The sequence below is a fragment of the Galeopterus variegatus genome, unplaced genomic scaffold (assembly GCF_000696425.1).
Source record: "Galeopterus variegatus unplaced genomic scaffold, G_variegatus-3.0.2 Scaffold236, whole genome shotgun sequence".
Taxonomy (NCBI): Eukaryota; Metazoa; Chordata; class Mammalia; order Dermoptera; family Cynocephalidae; genus Galeopterus; species Galeopterus variegatus.
This window is the reverse complement of record NW_007726347.1, coordinates 711,582-739,164: the sequence shown is the minus strand read 5'-3', so window position 1 is coordinate 739,164 and position 27,583 is coordinate 711,582. Positions and strand designations below refer to the sequence as shown.

Below are 27,583 nucleotides of genomic sequence, written 5' to 3'. Positions count from 1 at the left end.
CATGGTGATAGCTGGCTGTGGGCCCGCCTCACCCTCAGGTCTGCCAGGGCTCTGCCTGGGAGCCACCCTTTCCCTGGCCCAGGCTCTGCAGCTACCAGGAAGCAGGAAGCAGGGCCAAGGGCCTGAGGTTCCACTGCTCAGTTCGGCCTATGACAAAGCTTCCTGAACCCAGAGAAGGAGCCACACTCAAGAGGAGAGGGGATGGGCCTTGTGCATCATCTGGTTCAATCTCCTTTTACAGAGAGGGAAACTGAGACCCAGAGAAAGCCAGGGCTTAGGTCAGTCACTGAGATGTGGGCTGCAAGTCCCAGTCCTACATGACAGTTCCTGTGCCCTCTGAACTGGCACTCGTCCATAAAACCTTATGGGGTAAGGTCTATTTTAGGGATGGGGAGAAGGGCCTAAATTCATGGGGCAGACTTGCCTGCACCCCTGTCACTCCCCCCAGATGGGCCTTCCCGGGGCCAGGAAATAGGAAGTTGCTCAGAAATCCCACCCTACCCCCCCCGCCCCCCGTGTCCACTTCAGGCGTGGGCCTGATGTGGCTTAGAAGGGCAGGGTGTTCTGGCTATCAAACTGACAGCTGGCCTAGCATAGGAGAGATGTGTGCCAATGGGGCCACCTCGGGCACAAGGGCAGAGACTATGGGCAGCTGTGCCCAGGCTCCAGATGGTACAGAGAGCAGCTGAGCCAAGAAGGAGGCTGGCAGCAGGAAGGCCCTTGGAATGCCAAGTGCAGTAAGAGGCAGGCACTGGGGCCAGAAAGGCCTGGAACCCTCAGGGGGAGACTGGCTGCCTGGGGTGGGCATGGGACCCACATGGGTTATGGGGCATATGCCCACCCATCCTGAAGGGGCCTCTCAAGAAAGCTATCCCAGCGCCTGACCGCTGGCTGAAGCAGGCAAGGCTTCTCTGATTATGGAGGGCTTTACCTGGCCTCCTCCCTGAGAGTGGCTCAGACCCTCAGCCTCAGAGGGCACCAAAGCTGTAGCACCATGCAGGGAGGTGGAGGCAGGAGATGAAACAGGTTATGAGGGGCTGTGGTCCACAACATGGAGAACTAGGCTTTTAGTGATTCTGGTACCTCTGAGGCTGCTCCTTGAAAGGAGGGAATTGAGAGGGTCTTGCCCAGGGCCCCAGATGTTAGGCAAGGGCTGTACTCACATGACGGGCTCAGCATGGTGTCTGACTGACCACTCAGGGGTGTGATTTGTGGGTCCTTAAAACAACCTTCTCCTCCGTGGCTCCTCCCATCCCCTTTGCCCAAACTCCATCCCACCTACCTACCCTGAGTGATCCAGGTGAATTCAGGGAGGGGAAGGCAGGGGTTTATCCATGATGGGAAGAAGCCACAGGCAGTCCCCTCTCTGCAAGACTGAGGAGCTGTGGGCAGCATTCTAGGCCTTCCACCCCACCCCCAGTACCCAGCATGGCCCAGCTCAACTGCCAGCCTGGGCAGGATTATAATTCAGAAGCCCTTACCTTCATCCCCTACTCCTATGCAACAAAAAGACCTTTCTAAAACAGCCAGGGCAGGTTTCAAGAGCCAGGCCTGCCACACCTGTTGCTTCCCAGGCCTGGCTGCTCATCCTACAGGCCTCAGAGCAGGTGTCATGAATTCCAGGAAGCCTTCCTTGACCCCACACGCTTGGTTGGGAGTGCCCATTCAGGAATACCCACAGCCCATGTGCTTCCCATCCCCATCCCCATCCCCGCCTGCACTGAGCATTCTATGGTCATCGTTTATGATTTCTGTCCCCCTCAATAACCGTGAAGGTCTGGGTGCCCAGTGCCCAGCCCAGAGTCTGGCTCATTGTACTTAGGTTTGCCAACAAATCCCTTCATCAAAAACCATTAGTTAATGATTAACTGAGTAACCTTAGGCAATTCCTTCTCCTTGCCTTGGACTAAGTTTTTCTAACTATCCAGTGGGTACTGGTCTGCAGTGTCAGTAGTTCTTTAGGTCCCAAGTGGCCTGCATGGTTGGCCAGTGGTCTTGGGTAGTTGTGGAAGTTGCAGAAAGTGGCCCTGGAAGGAGAAGAACCTTAAATCCTTCTTCAATCCTGGTTGATTCTGTCTTTTGCTCCTCCCCCAAATCGGGAGCTGGTCCAGCTCTTGCCACCCTGTTCCCCCACCACCTTATGGCCTCAGACTATATCTCATGCCATTAGGGCTGACAGGGTCCCCAAGGACTCTGCCCCCATGGTGCCAAGGTAGAGGGTGGGGCCAGTATCTGCCACGTTTCCTGACAGCAATTCAGGGCTGTGGCAGGTCTTCGTCTCAAGGTTGCCTGGTAACGGCTTTTGCATTATGATGAAAAAAATGTGGCAGCACCAGAGAGCAGACACAGGGCTTTTGTGAGGGAGTGGGCATCCAGGATGGGGCTTGTGCCTAGGCCAGGGCAGGAGCAGGCAGTGCCATCATCTTGCCCCATTGTGGTGGGTAGCGGAACTGGGCCCAGCTTGGCCCCATGGGCTTCAGTGGGGGTGGTAGTCTTGGGGGGCAGATGGGGCCAGCCCAGGCCTGCAGGGGGGCACCCAGCCTGGCATCTGCCCCCTCCCACCCCCTTCCCCACACCTGCAGCTGGTGCCTTCCACCCGGTGAGCCACAGCCGGTGCCACCTCTCATTAGGTGATGATTTTACATTAATTACCTTAATTAAGCAGCGCTGAGTGCTAATGGCTTGTGGGGGTGGGCAGTGGCTGTTCCTAATTACCCTCCCAGTCAGCCTAGAGTGAGGGGGCAGAGGGCTTGGCTGAGTAAAGCAACCAGTTGCAGAAAGAAGTGGGGGCGCCCAGCATGGATAAAAGAGGGCCTCTCCCCCACAGCACCTGGCTCAGAGATCTGAACTTGATACCCCAGAGGGGTGGGCTAGAGGCACTGCCCCAGCTCAGGTGTAGCTGGCTCCAGGCCCATATTCAGGGGTTTGTGGGAGTTGGGATGGGTGGGCAGCAGGCCGGGAGGGCAGCACTACCCTGTTCCACACACTCCTCCTCTGCCGCCTTCCCTATGGCTCCTCCGTCCCCTGCCTGATTCCCTCAGCTGAGCTGAATGCCCCTCCCCCCAACCCCAGTGAGTCTCCAAGATCTAGGTCAAATGTCACTTCAATCCTTCCTCCCTCCACTCCTTTCATTCAATCAGTCCAGGGAGTACCCATTCTGGGCCTCATATTACAAGGCAACCTTCAAGAAGCTCATAGTCTGGGCTGGTCCGTGGCTTACTCGGGAGAGTGTGGTGCTGATAACACCACGTCAAGGGTTAAGATCCCCTTACCGCTCATCTTTAAAAAAAAAAAAAAAAGCTCACAGTCTAGCTGGGGAGATGGACAGCTATAAACAGACTGATAGAAGGCAAAGTGATAAGAGCTAAGATGGGAGATGCCCCAGGCTTTGGGGATCAGGAGAGAATTCCCAAAGAAAGTGATACCAAGGTTTGAGTCCAAAGGGAGCGAGTAGCGGGACATCTTTTCCAGGAGGAGGGACCAGTATGTGCAGTTGGGACTTGTGAGGAAAGAAGGCTCGGCCCATCAGTTAGCTGCAAGCTGCACAGTGCAAAGGGAAGAAGTGGCTAGAGACTTGAAGGGACTGGCCTTGGTTCAGAGACCCTGGGAAAGCGTGAGGGCCAGGAAGTATCTCACTGGAGGAAAATGGCTGCAGTGTATGTGGGGGAGGATAGTAGGGAGCAAACGTGGTGGGACGACCAGTGAGGTGGCCATTGCATCAACCAGGGGAGGGCTGATGGGGGAGGGGCCACATGATGGTTGTGGGGCTGGAGGGAGAGAAGCAGGCAGATTTGAGAGTTTAGGGGAGTGTCGTGGTTACAGAACTTGGGGATGAGTTGATGGGACGGGGAGAAGAGGGAGAGGGAAGGGCCAACGTGACTCCACATTGCACAGCTCCAGGGATGCCATCCACATTGTACTGTGGTGTCCCTGCTCCAGGTTTCCAACCTGGACAAGTGTAGGGTGGCAAGTAGATTTGGGGGGACAAAAGGAAGATTTGGGTTTGTGGAGGTTCAGGGACATCTGTGAGGATCTTCAGGCTCAGACTTTGGGATTAAGAGAGTCTTAATCCCAAGGGAGGGATGAAATGGCCCAGGGAGGCTGGGGGCAGAAGGCTGGGGCTGTACCCACCATCTGGTCACCTCTCTGATGATGCAGTCATATCTGTTTTCCCCACCTCTGCATCCCAGGAGCCAGCACAGGGCCTGGCCCAGAGGATTGCTCAGGGAGTATTTGTCGAAGGAATGAATTAGTGAATAAATGAGCTTTCATGGCTCTCTTAGGCCCAACCAGGCAGCCCTGTGTTCTCTCTGCTCAGCCACATAGATTCAGATGCAGAGTTCACACTCATCCAGTCTCCTGTCCATCCAAGGCTAGAACCCCCTCCTCAGGCTCTCCTGAGCCCCTGATCAAACCCCTGGGGGAAGAGGGTGGGTGCACCTGCCCCTCCCATAGCCCCTCTTGGCCAAGGGCATTGCTGAATGAGAGCAGTAGTCCTCTCCACTCCCTGGTGCATAGGACATAATCCAACCATGTTTCAGCCCATCTCCCAATCCTCCAACTGAGGCCCCTAAGAATCCTCCCCTCGCCTCATAGCAGGTGCCTTTCTGGGGAAAGATAATGCGCTAGCCCCAGCTTTGCCCTTGCTGGATCCAGGTCACTCACCTTGATTTCCACACCATAGCCAGGGTAGACGGAGATGTAGTAGAAACAATCCAGGCCGACATCAGGGGGTAAGCTGGAGGCTGTGGGGGAGTCCAGAGAGCCCTCTGGGCCTGAGAAATTCCAGCTACAAGAGCCTGGGAGGCAGGAGGAAACACATGGCTAAGCCAGTTTTGGTGAAGTGGGTCCAACAAAGGCTGGACTCTGTGTGTGTGTGTGTGTGTGTGTGTGTGTGTGTGTGTGTGTGTGTGTGTGCAGTGAAGCCCATCTCTTGGGACATCTATTCCCCTGTTGAAAGAAGGCAACTACCTTTTATTGAGTACCTGCTATGTGCAGTCTTATCTGAGTTCTCACAATGGCCAATGATAAAGGTTTTCTTAATGTTATTTTATAGATGAGGCTCAGAGAGGTTAAATAAAACTCCTAGGGTCATGTATAGTTGGAAGAATCAGGATTTGAACTTGAGTCTATCATTCCAATTCATATGCCCTCTGCAGGCTGGCACCTGGTGCCAAAAGGCAGGGCAGGCTGGCACAGTGTCAGAGACAGAAGCATTTAGGGGCCCCACAGCTTCCCCCATCCCCGTCTGTGGCTCTGCAAACCAGCAGGTAGCTGACCTGGTGGCTGGACTGTGGTGATAGTGGTGGTGATGATGGTGGTGGTGGTGGTAGTCTCCTCGTCATCCCCTGAAGCTGTGGAGGTGGCAATGGTCCCCTCGATTCCGAGCCCTGTGGTCTGGGACATGACCTCTGGAGCCCATGGCCTGCCCATGTCTCCAGGACCTTCTTGGGTTGGAGTCCATGCTCTGCTGGGGGGTGTAGTACTGGGCCTGTCCCCTGGGCCTAGGGTGGGCACTGCCATGCTGGGTCCTGGAGGTAGGGGAGCTGCAATACGAAGCACAGGGGGTTCTGACTCCAGGCTCCAGGGTCCCTCCCTGGACTGGGGCTGAGTGGGTGCTGCAGCCATGGCCGGAGTGGGGCTGGTAAAGACAGGGCGGCTGTCTTGGTTGACCAGGCGGGGAAGGGGACTTGGGGTGAAGGGTGTAGGTGGGTCAGGCTGGAAGGGCAGTGCTGGCCTCAGTTCCTTCTCCCCCATCTCCAGCCCCTCTTGTAGGAAGTCCTCGAGCAGTGGGTGATGGTTTAGCAGTTTCAGCGTGGGGGCTGTTGTGACGAAGTGGACACCTCGTTCTGGCTGCTCAGGTGTGGGGGCCGCTGTCAGCTCCCCATCCGTCTCCTCCATGCCTGGGGCTTGCCCTTCCCCCATGGTTGGGGCCTCTGAGGAGAGTCCTGAAATAATAATGGAGGATCAGAGTCTCTTCCCCTTGTGCCACAGTGAGCAGCATCACGCCCAGCCCAGGCATAGGAGGTCCATCTCTCTTGTGACAGAGCGCCTTGGGGAGTGTGCTCACTGTTGAGAAGCACAGAGCTGTAGAATTTTGGAGCTGGAAGTGAGATGACATCACAAGGATGGCATATGAGGATCCTTTCTCATCCAGCACCAGACATTGCTAATTGATCATTGCACTATTTCCTGCTGTTTTCAGATTCAGCTTCAGAATCCTTCTCGACACAGCACTCCAGGCAGCCATGCCTGATATCTCAGACTGATATAACAAATATTTGCCATTCCTAATGTAGCTCAAAGGCCTTATTTTACTAATGAGGAAATAAGCCAGAGAAAGGAAATGACTTGCTAAAAGCCACATGACCAGTTGAAGGGCTGAGATGAGAACCTTAGCAAGTATACTGTCCCCCACCACGTAGACTTTTCTGTCTGAGGTTACGGGGCATGAAGGTTCATTTCTTGTTCTCAGTGAACCTGCTGGTCATTAGTCTCAGGAAATGCTTCACATATTTTGGATTTTATTTTATTTTATTATTTTATTTTTTTCCTATATAAAGATGACTGGTATGGGGATCACAACCCTTGGCTTGGTGTTGTCAGCACCATGCTCACCCAGTGAGCCAACCGGCCATCCCTATATGGGATCCAAACCCGTGGCCCTGGTGTTATCAGCACCGCACTCTACCGAGTGAGCCACGGGCTGACCCCTGGGATTTTATTTTAGATTTCCTCATGGGTGCATGACTTTTTTTCCCCTTTGACCCAATAGGGAAGGAGTAGCATGACTTCTTTATTAGGGTCCCATGAGGTCCCATTTCTCTCACTTCTCAGAAGATCATTTTTTTCATTCCCTTTCCTATTTTTATGGTCCTTCTAGAGCAGTAATGTGAGTAGAATGGGAAGAGCCAAGCTCCAGAGCTAGGCAGGTGTGATTTCAAATCCCAGATCCATCACTCTAGGGCTGTGTGACCTCTGGCAAATAACCTAAACTCTCTGGACCTTAGTTTTCTCACTTGTAACATGGGGTTTCCTTTTTTAAGATTGACTGAGATGATATTTCCCTTCCCCATTTGATATGTATCCCTGAATTCTTTTTATCTTTCTGTGACACTAGTCAGAGTCCATCTAGGCCAGGGTCTAAAACAGGGATAGAATGGACATCTGGCCTGCAATCCCTCTCCCCCACAACCCATGGCAGACATTGCTAATCAATTTTGGTTATTTCTTGCTGATGCCACAGGGGAATTAAGAATCTTGCCCAACACAGTTGTTCATGCAGCCACTACCAATCAGATAAACTATGGAAGATAAAACTGATTTGCTGTCTCTGGTCTGAGGTACAGATTGCTCTGCTATTGATTATATTGACTTATTCAAACACATTGCTGAAGAAATGATGCATATTCTGCTTGTGGCCTGCTAGGATCCCAAGATCCTTAGCTGCCAAGAAAAGGTCAATGGATGGGCTGGCCCGGTGGCGCACTGGATAAGTGCACCGCTTGGGAAGTGCGGCGGCGCTCCCGCTCTGAGGGTTCGGATCCCACATACAGACCGGTTCCCGCTCACTGGCTGAGCGAGGCGCGGGGGCAGCACCGAGGGTTGCGATCCCGTTGCCAGTCCCCGGTCTGGTACGGGGGCAACACTGAGGGTTGCGATCCGTTGCCAGACACGGAAAAAGACAAAAGGCAAAAAAAAAAAAAGAAAAGGTCAATGGATGCTGGCACCAGACTTAGCTCATATAGAATTTTTCTAGCTCTGAGAAGGCTGGGAGGATATTCCTGATCCTTACAGCTCTCAAAATGGCTACATGAGGATTTGAAGGGAAACACAGTCAGGGCGAGATAACAGAGTTTGCAAGGAGAAGGTCGGTTCCTCTGCACGTCTGGTGGTGGGGCTGTCATTCCACAGGCTCACACCCACCTCATCGATTGGCAGGCGCGAGGAAGTGGCAGATGGCCTACATTCTGTTCAGGAGACCATAACAGCTCTGATGTGTCAGACAAATGGGAGGAGGGAGGAAACTGGGGTGGGGGAGGAGGGCACAAGTTGGAGGGCTCCCCATTCTTTTGGGTCAGAGGGGCCTGGGCACCCTAAAGCCCTGAGAAACAAGGACCAACCACTGTCTCCTGAGATGCCTACTAAAGCAGCCCGTCTGTGCCCTGGCATTCCATGCGAGGCACTGACAACACAGTGTCCAAACTAGATGCTTGGCTAGCCCATACTCCCCAGAGCAGATGGTCCACCAGTGCCCTGTGTCTTTCATCTGAATCAGTGATGGAGGGTCTAGGCAGTGCCTATGACATGCCAAGACAGGGCTACTCTCTTTGCCCACCCCCCAGATGTCACACAGTCTTTGCCAGGTGAGCTGAGGCTGATCTTGGCATGGCACAAGGAAGATGATCCTTTCTCATCACATAAGACTGGAGCTCCCTGGAGCTGTTCACTGTTCCTGTGTCCCCTTCCAGGACTGCCCAACAAGAGATGTGGCCTATGGCTTCCAAGGTAGGTATCTTTGGGACTCTTCATTGAGAGAGGGAGTGCCCAGAGATCCTCTGACTCAGGAAGTGACCAGAGTGAGCACAGCTCTTCCTGCCAGCTGCCAGGTGGGTGCTGCTGGGCAATGGAGTGGAGCTAATGGGTACCTCCTGTCACTGTCGATTGCAGTGATTGTGTTATCGGGAGGGACTGAGCATTTGGTTAAATGGGATCGAGATAACATATCAAATGAGCAAATTGATTCCAAAATCAGCTGCCACTTGGTCCTGGTGGGTGCTACCCATTGTCAGAGAGGGTAAAATAATCCTTGGGAGACAAGCCATTTCTGGGAAGAGGGCATCTCCAGTTACCCTGGTTAACTTTTGGAGGGCTGAGGCCCTGTAATTTGCCCCTTAGGTTCCCAGGGTTGTGGCCAGGAGGTCAGAAGCTTCTCTCTGCCTGGACTGACAGTACAGGGGTGCAGGGACTGACAAAGGGGGAGAGTGTGATATAGGAGACAGCAGAAGGAGGTGTCAGGGGCCTAGATGCCCAGTCTCATCAGGCACCTACTGTGTCAGGCCCTTCCTGGACCGTGTGTTATTTAATTAACACTGCAACTCTGTGAGATGCGAATCTTACTCCTATTTACAAAGAACCTGAAGCCTATCGAAGTGAGGTGAGGACTTGCCCAAAGTCTCACAGTGGTGGAGCTGGGATTTAAACCTATGTTAATCTGGCTTCAAAGCCCTAAGTCTTCTCAGACACCAGCCTGCCTCTTGAGAGGAAGAGACTATAGCTACCCAGCAGAGAACACTCTAGCCAGTTGAGAAACTAAGGCCCAAATTCCTCCCGAATGGACTCATCCAAGGTCTCATGCAGGTTAGAAGTGGCTGGGGCCAGAGCTTCTGGCATCTGGGCCTTGGGTTGAGCCTGAGCCGAGCCAGGTCCTCAGAAGTCTTTTGGCTGGGACTCAAGGAGACCCTTACCCCATGCCCGAAGCATATCTGAACCTGGGACCCAAACCAGAGACCCAACAACATTGCTCTGCAGGGCCAGGGCAAAGAGTCACACAAACCTGAGTTCAAGTGTCAGCTCAGCCACTTCAAAATCATGTGAGCCTGGACAAGCCACCTGTCAGAGCTGTTTCCTCCTAAGCTGTTAAAACAGACACTTTGGAGGGGTTTTGTGAGAATCTGAATGCTCTAAATAATAGTGTCGTGGCAGAGGGAGAGGCCACACTCAGAGGTTGGGCAGCCCCCTGTCAGGGCAACACTGAAGAGGGCCTCTAGCATAGAGAGGGGCTGATCCCGCTAGGTGAGGCCTCTACTCTCTGGGGGACCATGTTCCCTGTTACGTAGTAGTGTGTGTGACCCTGAGCATGTCAGAGTCCTCATCCATAAAACAAGGATAATACTGCACATCCATGCAAAGAGCAGCCACCTTCAAGGCCTGGCATGGCTGTGGGGGACATAGCAGTGGCCCACAGCAAGATAATCCTTCATAATCCCCACCTGCCTGGTCCACCTGGTGCCAGAACACAGGGATGCACTGCCCGGCTGCTCCTTTCTCCCCTCCTGCAGGGCTGGGGGCTGCATCCTCCAAGTGCACTGGATCTGGGAAACACCCCTCCCCTCCCCCACCGCAATTCCCTCAGGGAAGGAGGCCCGGGAGCTCCCCCACAGCCCCCAGCCCCGGCGTGGCCCGCTGCTGCCTGGGCCCTCCCCCCGCATTAGCGCTTAAGCTATGCAAATAGACATCGGAGGGAGCCCTGTTTAAAGTATTTAGACGAAATGAAAAAAGGCTTTCATCGGCACTAATGAGCCATTCAGGATGCCTCCCCGGTGGATTCTCTCCCGCTCCCGCCTCCCAGCCCGCACAGCCCCCCTGTGGCCCCTCTTGGGATTGGAGGTCTCCCTCCTCCCAGCCCCAGATTGGGCCTCCCAGGGAGGGCCACCTACCCGCCCCCTCCTCCCCAGGGTCCAGCTAAGTGAGGGTAGAGATGAGGACCCATGTGCCCCACCCCTACCAGATCTGGCTTGAGGGGGATGAGGGGGTTGGAAATGGGGAGGGGGGGTGGGGTCCAGCCTCTGTTTAGAGGAAGCCATAAGGACTAGGGCCTCTTCTAGCATCTACCTAGGTAGGTGTCATGGTCCCTGTCTTATAGATGGGGAAGCTGTGAGGCTCAGCGAGGCCCAGGAGCCAGCCCAGAATCACAACCCTGGTGGGTAGTAGAACTGGAGTCATTATGCAGTGCCCCTGCCTGCGGAAACTGCTGTACCAGACAATAGTGCCACCTTAGGGCTAGCTGGCTTGCCCCCTCAGTGCTATTGTTTCTGCAGATCTTTCTGTACTGGACAGCCAGAAGCCTCAGGTTCCAATCCCAAATCTATGCCTCACTAGTGTGACCTAGGCAGGAGGCTGCTTCCTCGAGCCTCTCCTTCCTCACCTGTAGTGTGAAGACACACTGGGTTTGACGAGGGCTCAGCTACTGACAGACATCCTCCCATCTGCCAGCCCCACCCAATCCCCTGCAAGGGTGGGTGGGGCTGCCTGTCACTCTGGCAACCCCTGAAGAGGTGCCAGGCATTCAGCCTCCAGCACTCAATCTTCTGGCCCTTTAGAGAGGCAGGCACAGGGACCAATAGAGGGAGGGGCCCCAAAGTTCTGGGATGAGTTGGGGCCTGATCCCCACCGTGGGGCAGCAACAACTTTCAGTTTTGGGGAATGACAGCATGTGGGTACATGGGGAGCCTGGGGGAAACAGTGTGCAGGGAGCCCACTCCTCTGGGTTCCGGAGGTTAAGCTGGCCCAGCACAGGGAGAATGAGAATTTAATGGGATCCATTTATTATCCCATAAAAGTTAATGAGTTTATTCTGGAGGTTCCCTGGCCCCTTTCAAGTTTTAATACAGGATTAGTGAGGGCCTGGCTTCTGCAGACCCCTGTTATCCCAGAGCCCAAGGGAGAGAAAGGGGGGCCCTGGGAGTGAGAGTGCCTGGGCCCCCCAGAGCCAGAGTCTGATCTCCACAATGACGGTTCCACTGGGCCCAGCCCTGCCCCCTTTACTGAGGGGCCCCAGCTAGAGGGCTCCCTAGTCCTGAAGCCCAATTCTAGAGGCTTCTGATTCCATGTGCTACTGAAATAATTACCCCTAGTGTCTGGCACCTGAGGTAGGTTTGTATTGAATACGGAAGGTGATATAACCCCCATATGACTGATGAGGAAACTGAGGCCCAGAGCTGGGGTGTGGCTTCTCCAAGGTCTCCCAGAAGTTATGGCAGAGCCAGGATTTTGACAGACACATTTTGGTTCCTGTGGTCTAGATGCTGGCGGCTGGGGCTGGTAACAAATGCCATTCACTTACATTCAGTGCTCACTGTGTGCTGACCATGTATTCAGCACCATCACGTGTAATTTCTCATCCTCCCCTTACTCCAGGGAGGTTTGGATCTTTACTCCAAGAGATGAAGACACTGGGGCCCAGAATGGTTAAGTAAATTGTCCAAGGTCACATAGCTAATAAGTGGTAGTGCTTGGGACTAGTACCCAAATCTGAGCAGCTCCACAGCTCAGCTCTGTCTGTGGGGACCTCCTATCTCCCCACTAGCCTGGACGTTGCTATCCTAGGGCACTTGTGCTGGGAGCCCTGCAGCTTGCAGTGGTGGAGGAGGAAGTCCCGGTGGTGTTCTGGAGGGGCCATTGCTGAGGTGGACATTGAGTACACTCAAAGGGACCTTATTGCCAGAACAGGCGCCTTCCCCCTTTTTGCCCCATTTGCTCACATGATTCCATTCTCTTGCCATGCCTTCTCTACTACTGTCTTTTCAATGCCTCCCCATCCTTCAAGATTCAGCTCCTACCCCCTCTGGGGAGCCATCCCTGACTGGCCCTCCTCTTAACCTCCTGGGGGCACTTCCTGGTGGGCCTTCAGCCCATGTATGGCTTGTGTCTGTGGGCAAGGATCCAGCATTAGGCATCTCTCTTCCTATTTCTCTAGCATGAATATTGACCCCTGCTGTTAGGCACCTTGATGGGTGGGCTCAGGGCACACAGTTTCTAAGCCTGGATTCTGCCTGTCTGCACACTGAGAAGGCACCCTGCTCCCTAAAGTGCCTGGCCCTTGGCCAGTAGGGATGGGAAGGGGAAGGCAGGGGCAGGTCCTGCAGGGAGAAGATGGGCAGCCAGCCCTTGGCAGTGCCCAGCACAGCCCCAACTGGCAAGTGTTGGGGAGTGACTGCTGGTACAAGCTTGTGGGTTCCCCCAGCCCCAGACTACCCTGTCTTCCCCACCACTGACCATCCCCATCACAGTGTCTCACCACCCTCTCTTTCCTGCTCAACCCCTGGCAGTCCAGTCAAATGTGGACTGCAAATATGAACGGGGGCACCTCCTTTTGGCCAGGCTCCAGGCGAAGAAGTGTCTGGTTCCTAGAGTCTGAGCTTATGTAGCCTTTGTGAGCATCTCATCCCTCTCTCATCTACCCAGGAAGAAACTGAGTCCATAGGGTTTTCCCAAGTCACACAGAAACTTGGGGCAGGGCTGGGACTCAGGATACTGGAGCTTGGAAGGCATCTGGCCCAACTGCTCTGAAGAGTGAATGCTCCAATGCTTCTGGGGCTGTCTGCCATCTGTGGGCATACCTTTAGGGACACAGTTCACTACCTCCTGGGCTGCCAGGGCTAGCTACCTCCCTCACCATCCTGAGTGGGAGTGGTGGGTAACCCTGGGCTTCAGCATCTCCAGGTTGGGGTCTTCTTGCCAGATGGAGCATGGGTGGATGTAGTAGACAGCAGCCAAGAGTTGGGCCACCCCATCCTGGTCCTGCCTCTAACAGGCCAGGTCCCTTTGCATAAGTCACTTCTCCAACCCAAGCCTCCATATCCCCATCAGTGAAATGGAGAAAGTATGTAAGGACTCTGCCAGTTAGTCCTCACATGGCAGGATCCAGTGAACCGTGAAGGGCTCTGTGAATGAAAATATTGAATGCTACTGTTTTCTGAGCATTTACCACATGCCTGGCAACATTCTAAGTGCTTTACCAGAATTAACTCATTTAATCCCCACAATAACTCTATGAGATATGAATTTTTATTGTCCCATTTTACAGATGAGGAAACTGGAACCCAGGGGAAGTGCAGTTCCCAAGTTTACCAGTTTGGATGCGTCCTATTCCAAACTGGGCTGCCTAGCCATAGAGCAGCATGTCCAATAGAACTTCTTGTGCTGATGGAATGTTTTATATCTTCGTGTCCAATTTGGCAGCCAGTACCCACTGTGGTTATTGAGCACTCAAAATGTGGCTAGTGAGAATTAGGAACTGAATTTAAAATTTTATTTCATGTCAGTGAGTTTACATTTAAATTGCCACATGTGGTTAGCAGTTACCTATGGAAAGTGCAGCTCCATAACCTGATTTCTCAACCCCTACAGCACTCACCACCTCTCAGGAGAGAAGACCTAGGGTGGGGGTCCTGGAAAAGAGTTAAGATGGGGTGTCTGCTCCCCTCCTTTTGGGTCTAGAGAAACTGGGGACTGGGGTTGGGCAGGGGGAGATGACAAGGAGCCCTGGGACTTCTTCAGGTTTTTCATAAAGGCCTCAGGCGAATGGGGACTATCAGCTACTCAGTCCTCAGGATTAGTGCCACTCACCGATGACGTTGCTTGCTTCCCAACCTTAGCTTGGCACTGGTGTTACGAGAGTTGGGTGTTTGATAGGCAATTTTGGAAGCTCAGGCAGAGCCAGTTTAGGAGGACTTTATGGGTGAAGGGAAGCCAGTAACACTTGGCCTCATGTATTTGCCCTCCTATGATTTGGCCTAGGATAAGGCCAGGATGTGTGAATGTCCATGGGAACACTTGCTGTCCTCTATTGACTTGCCCCTGCCTCACTGCCCAATTGGCAGCACAGAGGGCATGGGACCTGGCTTCGCCATTGCCTCAGGCAGTCCCAGAGCAGTTGCCTGGCTTTGGGACCAGGGGAGGGCACTCACATTTATTGAGTACCCCCTATGAGCAAAGCATGTACTTCCTTCCAAAGGAGCTAACTTCCACCCAGAGTGGCAGCCGTTTGTGCTTGGAATCAGTATTTTACACTGTATGTATGAAGAAACTGAGGCTGAGAGGCAAAGTGAATCTACCTAGTTCATATAGAGGGTTTTTTTGTGTGTGTGTGTGGCTGGCCCGTATCCTTGACCAGGACCTTGCTGCTATAAGGTGGTGCTCTAACCAACTGAGCCAACTGGCCAGCCAAACAAAGGGCTTGAAGTGGGTCTGTCTAGTCCACAGCCTGGGATCAAAAGTTCCCCTGCACTGGTTGCTGCTTTGTGGGAGCGTGTGTGTGCATGTGTATGTGGGCATATGTGTGTATATGTGAGCCCGGGTATGTGTGGGGGTGCATGTGTGTATGCAGGTCCAAACACATGTGTGGGCCACAAGTCATTACCATTTGTCCTTGCCCATGGATGTCACAGCTTGAAACCTGGCTTCACACAGTCCTCAAGCCCAGAAAGGTCCTAGTGCCCAGAGGGAACGCACTTCTCCCCAAGGTGTTTGCTGTGCCCCTCGTTTTCACTCTGCCTGCTTCCTGGGTCCTAACCTGACTCTTCCCAGGACGATCTGTCTTGAACAGCCCCTCAGGCTCTGGGTAGGTGTGGGAAGTGGGGACACTGGCCTCGCATGAGGCTAGGCCAGCCCTCTTCCCCTCACTGTCCCTTCCCTCCCATGAGGTTGTGACCAGAGACCCAGGGTAGAGGGAGCTCCCAGCTAACTGCCACGTTCACCGCTTTCCAATTTAAAATCTAATATGGTCTCGCCACTGCAGAGCTAGGGGCTGGAGAGGTGATTAATGAGGCCTCTGCTACAGCGTCACATGCTGCTCTGTACACCTTCCCCTGCGGCTGTGGGTTACCCCTTCCTGTCTGCTTGCTGGACCTGGGGACCTGAGGATCCTAGCCCTGCCTGCCCACAGTTCCTGGGGCTGGGCAGATGGCACGGGAGCTGGGGTTCTGGAGTAGGAGTTACAGGAGAGAAAGGGGCTGGCCTTGGAGATAGGGGAAGTAGAGTTGAGCTAGTCCCTGGAGCAGGCTGGGAGTGGGTGGAGCAGCAGGGGCCCCCTTGGTTCCACCCCCCTCACCTGACAGATATCTAATCAATCTGCTGTACCTCCCTGTGATTATGCCAACTCCCAGTAGTGTGGCCAGGGCAGGGGTCTAGGTAGGAATGGAGGTGGGTGCTGGGCTTCCTTCCCTCCCTGGAGGGATTTCCATCCATCAGCTCCTTCCATCCATCAGCTCCTTCCATCCATCTGCTACCGGCAGGGCCCTTCTCCTGCCTGCTGTGCTAGGCAGGAGGCAGAGGAATGAGGAGCTACCTGCTGGTCCCAAGGTGGAGGTGTGGAGCAAGTGTGCAGAGGGACATGGCCCTGAGCTGGGTGCTCATGTCACAGTCCTCCTTCAGAGCCAGTCGCTTCCACCAGCACCAGCAGAAACCATATTTCTCTGAATGGAAAACCTTGGAAATGTCAGCTGGGACAAGGAAGGCTGCGGTGGCAGGAACTGCATTCTCCCTGGAGCCAGCACCAAGGCCAGTCCAGCCCAGCTCCATGGTAGAGGTGGAGGAATAGCCATCCCCTCCATCCTCTGCCCCCCTGCCCAGGTCCAGCCACCTGCCAAGGACAGTCCCTCCTAGCCACAGAGCCCAGCAAGACAGGGCCATAACGTGCTATGGCCTGAGAGCAGGTACCTTTCTGGACCCTAGACCAGCATCTCTGGGCTGCTGTCCCCTCCCAGCCCCCACCTTGAGGCTCAAAAGCAACACCATTGAGGACGTTCCCAGCACCTGTGTCCACCTCTAAGCTGAGTCAGCAGCCTGATAGCCCCAAGGTTCCATGGCCTTTGGGTCAGATATGAGGCTTGTTCTGTGAAGCAGGGCCAAAGTCACCTCTCTGACCTTGTGACCTTTGCCCTGTGGCTGCTTTTGTTTGCTGTATCTAGGAGCAGATGGACTAGGGGAGCTTGGTTGGGGATTTAGGGTCCCTGAATCCAGACCTCCAGGCTGCCCTGGTCCTTAATGCTGAGGTGGGCTCTGACCACTTCTTCCCCTGGAGGTCGCTAAGGTGTCTGTTCTTAGCTGTGGAAGCTGAGAAGCCTGGCAAGGCCTTGTCAGAGCTTTGGCTCCAGCATGGATGTAGTGCTGCCAATGACAGGCTGTGTGTCCTTGGGCTTGTCCTGCCCTCTCTGGGCCTGTCTGCTTTTTCACGCAGACCTTGGTTCCTGACCTTTTAGAGAGTCTTTGGGTAGGTGGGACAGAGTCATGGGTGGCCCCTCTATCATGGGTGCCCAACCCCTGGGGCTGATGGAGCCTCCTGGTGAGCAGGGGTAGAGGTGGAGGGAGCTGGGCAGGGTGGGAGGACTGTGCTCTGCTGGCTTGCTGCTTTCCTTCCACATGCACTGGAGCCCACCCCTCACTTCCATCTGCTGGCCAGGATCTGCAGAGCATCTGGAAGGCCAGGCTGTGTGTGTACTCACGTGCGTGTGTGCATGTGCATGTGAGTGTGCACACGCATGTGTGAATATGCATATGTGTATGATGTGGGCACATGAGCATGTTTGTGTGCATGTGTGTGCATGTATGTGGGGGCACAGGTGGGGGATAGAGGTGTGAAGAGAGTTCTAAACTCTCTGAGCTCCTGCTGTGTGCCAGGCTTTGTGCCACCCGTTCACCTACACTATCTGATTAATCCTCCCCATCCCACATATAAAGAAATGGCCAGAGAGCTGATGGTGACTGTGGGAGGTAGTTTAGCTGGGCCTGGGAGGCAGAGGCCAGGTCATCCCTGCCCTGCTGAGCTCCAGAGACAGACAGAAGGGTAGATACAGGAACAAAAGACCTCTGAAAGCAAAGACAGCCTGAGCCCAGAAGGGAGGCATACTTCTAGGGCTGTCTCCCTCCTTGGTCCCTCAGTTTGGGCCCCTTGAACTGCTCTATCCTACTCCTTCCCAGCTGGTGCCAGTTTCTAAGGGTGGCCTTTTGGCAGAGTTGGGCTGCAGCAGGGGCCTGAAAACCCTCTGGGAAGTACAAGGGCAGTACCAGAGGTCCCTGGGTGGTAACCTTATCCAGGTGTGCCTCATCCTCTCCACTTCTGACACTTTGAGCCCTTCTCTGCCTCCCCCAGCTTCTATGGGGCAGACCCATGGGCTCCAGCCTTACTTCCAAATGGCCAGGGGAGGAGCCACTTGGAGGCCTGAGTTCTGCCCTTAGGGACTTGGCAGGGTTGGCAGAAGAGGGCAACCTGAGATGTCCTCCCAGCCCCACGCAGGTAGGAATGGAGCTTAACCTGCCCCAGGTGTGGATCCTGCACTTGTGGACTAGCCCAGGCTCCCCTCGCCTCTGTGGCCTTGTGGGACTGAGGGGAAGGGTTCTCGCCTGCCCAGCACCCCAGACTGTGAGGCTCCCCAGGATTGGCCTGTCCCTCCACTTCCCCAGTGAGCCTGAATGGGGGAGAGGAGGGGTGCAGTTCTGCTAAAAATAGCAGCAGCAGCTTCAGCTACGAGTCTCCTTGAGGGGTCAGTGGAGCCCAAGATTGGCGAGGAAGAGAGTGAAGTGGGCTGCAGAGAAGGAGAGAGACCAGCCTGAGCTAGTGCCTGCTGTGTCTACACCCAGGCCACAGCCCCAAGATGCAATGACAGAGGGCCCAGATGTGCAGGTACATATGGACACAAACACCCAGGGATGGGTGGCCAAGCCAGGCAGAGATGCACATAGACATGGCTACCTGCACATCTGGGGCTTCTTCTCCCCCAGAACCCCTGGATCATCAGATGGACCCAGCTGTGCAGCCCCTAACCCCTCAGGCCTCTCCCTTGCCCCAACCTTGCTTTGACCTCCAAGGACCTCACTGAGCTGGGTGTATGGAAATCTTGAGTTGAAAGGGCTAAGCCCTCCTCTCCGGCTTCCTTCAGTCTCCTCTGCTTGAGGATAAGGAAGGACCAGGGGCACCAGAGGCAGCATCAGGGATACAGGTGCAGCAGGGACCAGACTTAGGGCACCAACCAGTGGCTGGGGCCTAAGGAGCACCACCCTGACCTGAGCAACAGGCCTCTTCCTAGCCTGGGCTTGCAGGCAGAGAGGGGGATGAGAGAGCAGTGTCTGGACGCTGTAGGACAGGACTAAGGCTCTGCCAGGAGGCAGGCAAGAACCAAGTGAGCACTGGGGGAGGGAGGACAAGGGCTTGGGGAAAGTAAATGCACGAACGGTCACTCTTGTGCATGCTTTGTTTGGTCCTACCTTCATGCCTTTGCCTGGAGATGCCAGGCCCTCTTCCATCCTCAAAAGGTGACTCCATCTCCCCCTTTTCCTCTAACCAGCCAGAAAATAGGGCTCCATGACAGGAGGGGGCCTGTCAGCTGCTGGACCAGATGTTTCAAATCACCCTTCCATCTCCTTGCTGGATGTAAATGATATCTAAGATGATGTCCATTGGAGCAGTGAGCCAGGGTGAAGGCCCTTAGAAGCACCTTGAACCCAGCCTTTGTCCCTCTGCATTGCTAGTCTCACCTTCCTGGTCAGACCTGGACCAGCTGGTGCTCACCCCACACCCTTGCCTCAACAGTCCAGTTTGGGCTCCTCGGGCCTTTGATCTAGCCCCTCCTGGGGCTGGACAGCTCTGGCTATTGGAGGACCTTCCCCTGAAGGCCCTAGTCACCACCCCCTTTCATCTCCTTTGATCCTGATGCTATTTCATGAAAGAGGTGGGACGGACAGGTGCCATGAATTCCCAAGGAAACTGAGACACAGAGAGGTAACACACTTTCCCAGAGCCACCCGGCCAGCAAGAGCCAGTACAGCTTTTAAACGCTGGAGTCCTGGTCCCTTGACCAGTGCTTTTTGGATCACATTCTTCTTTTGGGACCGCCCCATCCTCCCTGAGGCCCAATGTGGATCCCCTCACTGCCCCATACCCCCCTCCCAGGCTCTGGGACTCCCTAGGCACCTGCTGGCTGGTGGGATCCAGGCCAGACACTCAGCAGGTGGCTGCTTGGGGGACAAAGGAGCTGGTGCTCAGCTGCTGAGCGGGGAGAGAGGGAGGGGGAAGATGTGGGGGCTGGGAGTGGGGAGGGGCAGGGTCTGCTTCTGTGCCTTTAACGAGGAGCCAGAGAGCAGAGAGGGGTAAGACAGCATGCAAATGAGCACCTGTGGGGGGGCACTCAGTGGTTCAGGCACTTTTCATGGGTCCCTCCGCCCAAGTTCTGTCCTCCCAGCCTGATGTCCAGTTGGAGGGAGGGGCTTAAGGGTGGAGAGAGGAGCCTGTGGGAAGGAGAGGGGTAGGGGACTGAGGGAGGTGCTGAGGTTTATGCCAGGGAGTCAAGATTCTGTCTGGGCCCCTGGGGACTCGGGGGCATGGAGTGGGAGGAACCCACTGCATGGATTCCATAACACATGCAGTTTGGTGGCAGGAGGGGCCTTGCACCTGCTCTTCCTTGTTGGTGTTAGGGCAATACCCAGACCCAACAGAGACAGAAAGAATTGTGGTGGAGGGTACCCATCATGGCCTGGCCTAGTGACTCCAGAGGCTTGCTGGGCCCTCACAGACCCAAAAGATGAATCCTCTTGCTACAAAGGAGAAACTGAGGCCCAGAACAGTCTCTGGCCAGGAGTCTTCTGTCCTTCTGAAGACCAGGGTAGTTGGATCATGTAGGTGCTGTTTGGTATCTCACCTATTATCTCGTTCAATTAAAATCAGAGGGTCGTTGGTCTAGCTGAAGAGCTAGTCACAGCTGAGCTAATTAAGAAGGCAGATCCCTGTCTGGCTGGTTAGCTCACTTGGGAGAGCATGGTGCTGATAACACCAAAATCAAGGGTTTAGATCCCTATACCAGCCAGCCACAAAAAAAAAAAAAAAAAAAAGAAAAAGGAAAAAGAAGAAGGCAGCTCCCCTTCAAACTGAGTTCCTTAAGGGCAGGGATTATGTTGTGTTCCTGCCTATCAAAGCACCTGGTAGGTGCTGAATAGAGGATTGTCAAATGAAGAATGGATGGGTGGATAAAGGATGGGTGGATAAAGGATGGACGGGCTGTTCTAGATGGGTGGTATTTGGTGTTTGGAAGACCCAGCCATCTGGGCTGAGTGATCAGATAAAGCGGGTATGCGAGACATGAAATAAGCAGAAGGACTCAGGATGGCATTCCGGGTATGGAAAACTGGCTGAACAAAACTGCAGAGGGTGGACCAAACAAGGCATGCACAGGGTCTAGGATTTATTCTAGCATCCTCACTGCAACTCCTCATTGCCTTCCTTCCCATGCCCATTCAGTCCCTGCTCATCTGGCAGAGTTAAAAGGTGTTGAATTATTGTCCCTTGTTCCTGCTGGGCCCAGCCAGGACATCCCACCCCAACTCCTCTCTTCCTGCCAGACAGTCTGCCAGCAAGGCTGCAGACTCTGCAGCCAGAGACCTGGATTGTTGTTGGAGAAGTGGCAGGTTTGTTTGCTCCGGAGCCTGCCGAGAAATCTCAACAATCAATGGCCAACAACACTCTGCCTGTGGCTGCAACATCGATCCTCCCCTCCCAAGGCTGGCGGCTGGGCGGCAGGTAGGCAGGTGGAAGGAATGCTTGGGCCTTCCCACCTGGGGGCTGGGACTCAGTGGAGGCTGGGGGCGGGGGCGCGGGCAGCCCCAGGTGCCAAGACAGGACTGTGACTGGTTTTCTCATTCACCAAGGCCCCCAAAGAGCAGGAGAGTAAGAGTCACCCAAGGTCACTGACATCTGGGTCAAGACTTTGGGGAGCACAGTTCACTTGACTCCCAGTTATGTGTTCTTTTCTGGCCTCCAAGTGTTGGAAAAGATGTTTTATTCCTTTGCCACTAAGGACTGAGCAAGAGAAAATGTCCCTGAACGGTAGCAGTAAGAACTGAGAGTAGACATCAGAAGAATAGCAACTGTCACCACTAGAAATGTGCTAGAAGAAAGTTAGGCGCTTTTTATGTCTTGGGTATGGCTGGCAACAGGGGCCTGAACTTGGTCTATAAAAGGCAGAAAATAGCTTCTGTCTCATAGAGATGATAATGAGAACTAAATGAGCTAATGTATATAAAGCACTTGGTAGAGTTCTTGGTGCATAGTACCTAATAAATATTTGCTATTATTGTTGCTGCTATTATTACTATTTGGATAGTGACACTCTCCTGTATTCCCATCTGTTTGCACTGAAGCTCTGTCGTAGGCTGGGGGAGTGGACAGGGCTGGCTGAAGCCAAGTTTTGCAAAATGGGCAGGCACTTTGGAGTAGCCTTATTACTTATTGGCTGTGCAGCCCACGGTAAGTGACTTAATCTCTCCAAAACTCAGTTTTCCCATCTGTAAATTGGGTGTAACTAATAATCTCTTATTGTGAGTGTTAAATAGAAAAGGCATGTGAAAGGCTTTACCAGTGAAGGCTGGGCCCCTGGGGTCCTCTGGGCCAGGACTCACACCTCAATACGTGTTTGTGATTGAATGAATGACTGAATGAATGGTGGATGGATGTACGCCAGGGCCTGCTCTTTAGGAGCTGTGAAAGGTTCATGGACCTGAATTGTTGTGGTCCTGGATGATTCTTAGGAGGCCCCCAGTTCTCTATTCAAGACTATGAAGGCTCAGAGCTGCTCCCAAAGTTTCATGTTGGTCCCTCCAAGCTATGTAAGGGTGACTGAAGCTGAGATGGATGAGGGGGCTATGGAGCCATTTGATATGGGTTGTCCCGCCCTTACTTCAGTCTTTAAGTTTCTGCAAGGCATCCTTCTCAACCAGCAGGGGTGGTGGGTAGGTGTTTAGGGTGGGTGCTGTGGGAGGGGATCAGGAAGGCTGAGCTCTGTGCTTACCTCTGCTAATATCTACCTGTGCAACTCTCATTAATTTATTCAACATGTATTTAATGTCCAAAATGTGGTAGGCTCTGTGCCACTGGGTACATAAGCAGTGTTGGCCCTAAGGGGTGACTGGCAAGAGGCTTTAGCCTGCTCAGAATGGCCATTAGAACCCAACCCCCAAGCCACCTCAGGCTGATGGCATGACAGCTTAATTTGTAGAGGGAAAAAAACTAAGTAAAGGCTATAATTTACAGTTGGGATAATTGGCCAACTGTTAGGAAAGGGAAAAAATCCTAACATACAATCTATGTAAAAATAGTGTGCTTGCTACACAAGCTCAACTTCAAGATGCAGTCCCAGCTGCCATGGGCCCACATCTCCATTCTAACCAGGCAGCTGACCTTAGACTTCTCCCGAATAGGAATACTGGAGCTGCTCCACGATTTAGGGGGTGAGCAAAACAGATGTAGTGTCCTCTTTTCTGAGTTGTCTTGCTACTGTGGAGAAGCATCAAGCAAACAGGCACTTGTGGCCCAACAAGGTGGGTACCTTGAGAGAAACCAAGTGATGGCAGGAGCACAAAGAGTCCCCTGACCCAGGCTGGAGGACAGGTGAGGCTTCCCCTGAGAAACCATATCATAGATGCTCCGTGAATATGTGCTAAAGAATTGCATGAAGTGCCTGCTAAGCCAATACTTGTAGCATGAGTTAGAGGAGACAGGTTGGCCCAAGAGGGGAGAAGTTCAGGCAGAAGGAACAGCAAGAGCTCAGAAGCTGTTAAGAATACGGCTAGTTTGGGGAACTGAAGGTGAAACTCCTTCAGCCTGGTTGGTTGAGTCTGCTTCCTGAAATTGCTGCTTCCTGTTGGCATTGGCCTTGGAGACCGCCTAATACCTGCTTCCCACCTCAGCTGCAGACCAGGGCTGGCAGTATTGTCTCTCCTGGGAGCTTCTTACTTATAGAAACTGGCTCCCCCTCCCTGAGAGCAGGCCAGTGATCTGGGGGCCCAGAAATCTGCATGACTTAACCAGCCCTTTGAAGCTCACATGTGCTTCCAGGCTCAGTAATATGAGCTTAGCACAATCTTATATAGAAAGCTCCAGAAAGTGGAGGTCCAGAGAGGGCAGATGGGAGCCCGCATTCTCAACCAAGTAGGTTGAGGTTCCTTCACTAACCCCTGCCTATAGGCCCTTTTCCGCACCCTCTTTTTTGTTTGAGGTGTGTGTGTGTGTGTGTGTGTGTGTGTGTGTGTGTTGGGGGTGGGGGTGTAGCCGTGGGGCGGGGTGAAATACCAAGCCCTGATATCCCTGCCCAGGTGGGGGTGCAGAATCTCAGAAATGAGCCTAGCTTGGCAGATGGGCCTGATGGGACTAAAAGAGGTAGGGACAAGAAGGGTGGGAGGAGGCTAGAGGGCTTGGGACCGGGCAGAGCGAGAGGCTGAGGAAGTAGGTTTTCCAGATATGCCCCCCACATTCAGGCAGCCACGGTGGAAGGGTAGGCACGGAAGCTCAGTCTCTAATTAAGCCCAGTTTCTAATTAAGCCTGGCCCCTGTGTCTCCTGGCTCCCCATTAGCGCCCCATGGTGAACCCAAGGCATTTTAAGCTGCCATCCTGCTGAGGCCGGGATAGCCGCCAGGGCCTGCCAAGCTTGATAAGCTTAGGCCCGTGAAGGGCAAAAAGCCAGCTCAGACTTCCCCTCCTGTCCGAGGCAGTCTCTGGGTCCTCCAGTCTCCTCAGAAGCCCAGGGGAGCCTCCTCCTGCCCGCAATCACCATGTCAGCCTCTGGAGCTCTGAGTGGAATCCATCTGAGTGGGTCTTGTCCCCAGCACCACTTCCTGAACCTGAAGTGATTGCCTGGGGGACAGAGAGCAGGGCCTGGTGTCAGCTTTGGCAACAGCCCCCAGACCCAGGAATGTGCTGTCAGAATCCAGCACCTACCATCAAGTCTGCAGGAAGCAGCAATTACCATTTTAGGTTAAGGCAGCCCTGGTTTCTTAACCCTTGTGGCACCGGGGTGCCAGGAAGCCAAGTCCTTCTTTCCCTCCTCTCCTTCCTCTTCCATCCCCCAATTACTGGCAGGGTGAGCAACCCAGACTTTCTGTCCCCTGCTCTCTTCCCACCACACTCTCAAGCAGAGCTCAGAGAAGTGCAGTAGTGGGTCCAAGGTCACACAGCCAAAGAGGCAGTCTCCACCCCTGGAGACCCAACCCACCCCAGTCTCAGCTACTTCCACCTTTACAATCTCCCCAGGCCACATTCACACACGCAGAGTTTAATTAACTTTATTGATATTCAGAAATTAGGGGAATGACTAAAGGTAATTGCTCATTAAAAATCATTAAACCGACACAGCAGGCCCAGGCACATGCTGCCCCTCCCACATGCTTTCTCCCTCCCCTGTGGTATGACCGCCCGGGCACCGCCCGCGGGTTGGGAGGACGCCCGGTGGCCCACTGAGCTTCTCATGTGTGAAGCCAATCGCGCCTTGGATGCTGCGGGAGGAAATAGGGGACTAAGCCTGTCATGTTGGGTCAGGCCCAGCCCAATCTAGTCTTACCTCCACGGCCTCCACCTCCCAGGCTTCCCGCAGCTTCTGGGCCGCGCCCAGCTGCATCTTACAGCCTGCATCCGGCGGCCTGCGTGTGAGCGAAGCTCCGAGGGCCCTGTGGCGAGGCCATGAGGTGGAGGGACAAACCACCCTGGCCTCAAAGGCTCACAGCTTGAGGCCTTTGCAACTTGAGGTTTGCCTTCATGCGGCTGAAGCCCCCAGGAAACCCGAGATGCACTGCCTCCCAGTGAGACAACTCAATACCCCAATGACAGGGTCTTTGCAGCCCCCACAGAGGAGGGACAGGCCTCCCGCCTGCCCAGGTCCAAGGTGCAGGCCCTCTGACCCATCAGGCTTGGCACTGCGGGGCTGCTTCCTCCTGTCTTTGGGGAGTGAAAATAAAGGTTTTCCCCAACAGTAGAACCCCTCCCCCACATACCCCTTGGGCAAGTGGCCTCACGGGAAGTGGAAATCCTGGTGGGTCAGGAAGAGACATTGGCCCGGGACACACAGATTCGAAGCCACAGACTGGGCAGATTCGTCCGAACACACACCCATGTCCCCAGCGAGGCTCTTTGGACGCTCAGCCACATCAGCCTTCCTCCAGGAGACCCGCAGTCTCTCCAGCCCTGCAGGGAGCTCTCTGGCAGAGGCTGCACCCGCACACTAGTGGCCTCACACAATCCACATACCGGCTCACTGCTGTGCCTTCACCCAATGTTCAGACCTCCTGAAGCACAGACACTGGGACCCGCTACTCCAGATACACAGGGCCCCAATTGCACACACACTCCGTCCCACACACCCACACACAAGGCCTCAGACTACACGCCAAGGGACATACATGGGCTCTTTGCCCCCAGGAGAGCTGTCCAGCGCGACAACGTGGCCAGACCCCGAGACAGGTCCCGAACTCCGAGGGACATCTAGGACAGCTGGGCCGGGATGTGGGCTTCTCCTCCCCACTCTCTGCCCCCAGGGTGGGGCTTGCAGGACTCTCTGCCCTCCTCCCACTGTGAAAACACAGTTCCAAGTTCCCCACGGCCGCCGAAGGACCCAGCGTGGGCAGCCAGGTGGCGGGGTAAGGCTGCATGCAACTGGAGGTAGAAGCTCAGAGAGGGGCTTGCGCATCCTTAGGGCAGCGGAATGAAGAAAACCGCCGTCCAGGATCACAGCCCGGCCCCAGCCGCCGGGCCCTGACCTCCGGCGTGACCCAGAAAGATCGATCGCAGGGGTTAGAAACTCCCACCTTCTCCCCCTCCACATCAAGGCGCTACGAATCATATGGTGAGGGACGGCGGGTCCCAACTCCAAGCGCGGCTCCAGCGACCCCACCAGCCAACCAGCTGCAGCAGAAGGACCTGCGCGTACATATCTTTGATGAGAGCTTGTTTGAGCCGGGAGAGCAGGTCCAGATGGGACTCAGAAACCTTTCTTTTCCGGGACACAGAACCTCCATCCTCTGCCCATCATTCCCTTGCTGCTCACTCCGTGGTCAAGCTTCCCTCCACCCGAGACCGATGAAGTTGGGGACTGGACTCCGAGCAGGAGGCTGGGGCCCGCAGGATGGGGGACTGGTCCTCCACGATTCTGCCGCCCTGGGGTGGACGCGGGCCTGTCAGGGACAGCAGGCCGGGGGCGAGGCAGAGCTCCGGGCGTGTGCGGTGTGCGCTCAAAGAAAGGACTTCGGGGAGGACAGAGTCTCTGTCCCGGGACCTGGACTGCTGCAGCCTAGAGCAGAACGAGGAGCCGGATGGGGGCCCTGGGCCCCCCCGAGTTTCTCCCCAGAATTGTACCCTGGGTTCCGACTGGCGCGGCAGCGCCAAGGCAGAAGGAGGTGAGCGACGTCCCAATCCCGGATCCAGCAGCCATCCGGCCCCGTCCCTCTGCAGTGAGGACGCGAGAGGCCCCGGAACCGGCGGCAAAGTCGAGCGAAGTTTGGCGGGCGGCAGGGCAGGCGGGACCGTGGGCCGCCGCCAGCCGGACGGTCCCGACTCACCGCCCCGCGCCTCCCCGCACGCGCTCCAGAGCCCCTAGACGCCTGGAGTGTGGCGAGGTAGCGCCCGGATGAGCGCGTGTGTGCGGGGAGGGGGTGGTATGGTGAATTGCAGCAGAGAAATCCCATTAGATCCGGGGAGATGATTAAAGGCGAGGTCTCGGCCGGGCGCGAATGGCGGGAGCCGCGGCAGCTTCCCGCCCGCGGAGCCCGCGCCCCGCCTGGCTCAGCCGGCGCCGGGGGCAGCGCAGCCGGCGGGGCGCGGTACTTGGGTTGGGCAGCCAGACGCGAGGAACTGAGCGCCGGGACGGTCCTCCCTTTCCACCCCCTTGAACCCCTTCCTCGCCCCCGTCCTGCCGCCGGACTCGGGGGTCCCTTACCGTGAGCCGGGAGAGCCAGCAGCGAGGGCAGGAGCAGCAGGGCTACCGGGCGCATGGTGCTGGTGGCGGCCAGACCCTGGGCCGGGGCCGCGACGAAAGGGAGGGGGACTCGGCGGGACGTGGGCGCAGGGGGCAGAGCTGGGTCCGGCGGGGGAGAGGGAGCGGGGTCGCCGCCGGCGCCAGCGCCTGACAGAATCAGCACCACGGCCAGCGCATGGCGTCGGCGCCGGGGATCGCCGCGCGGGGCTGGGGGGGGGGGGGGCGCGGGGGGCGGAGCGGGGTCCGGGGGGGGAGAGGGAGCGGGGTCGCCGCCGCCGCCAGCGCCTGACAGAAT

General features: G+C 55.1%; 1 protein-coding gene across 4 annotated transcripts in view; it reads right to left on the bottom strand.

The window, feature by feature from the left end:
- Positions 1-27,522, bottom strand: part of SEZ6 (seizure related 6 homolog (mouse)) — a 45,176-nt gene extending 17,654 nt beyond the window's left edge. For all 4 annotated transcript variants that reach the window (XM_008566354.1, XM_008566355.1, XM_008566356.1 and 1 more), the window contains exons 1-3: positions 27,250-27,522; positions 5,280-5,948; positions 4,666-4,799 (exon numbers count right to left, since the gene is read on the bottom strand). In XM_008566354.1, the coding sequence (XP_008564576.1) occupies positions 4,666-4,799; positions 5,280-5,948; positions 27,250-27,304 (858 nt within the window). In that variant the 5' untranslated portion in view covers positions 27,305-27,522. The remainder of the gene's footprint in view (positions 1-4,665; positions 4,800-5,279; positions 5,949-27,249) is intronic.
- Between the last annotated feature and the right edge of the window lie 61 nt (positions 27,523-27,583).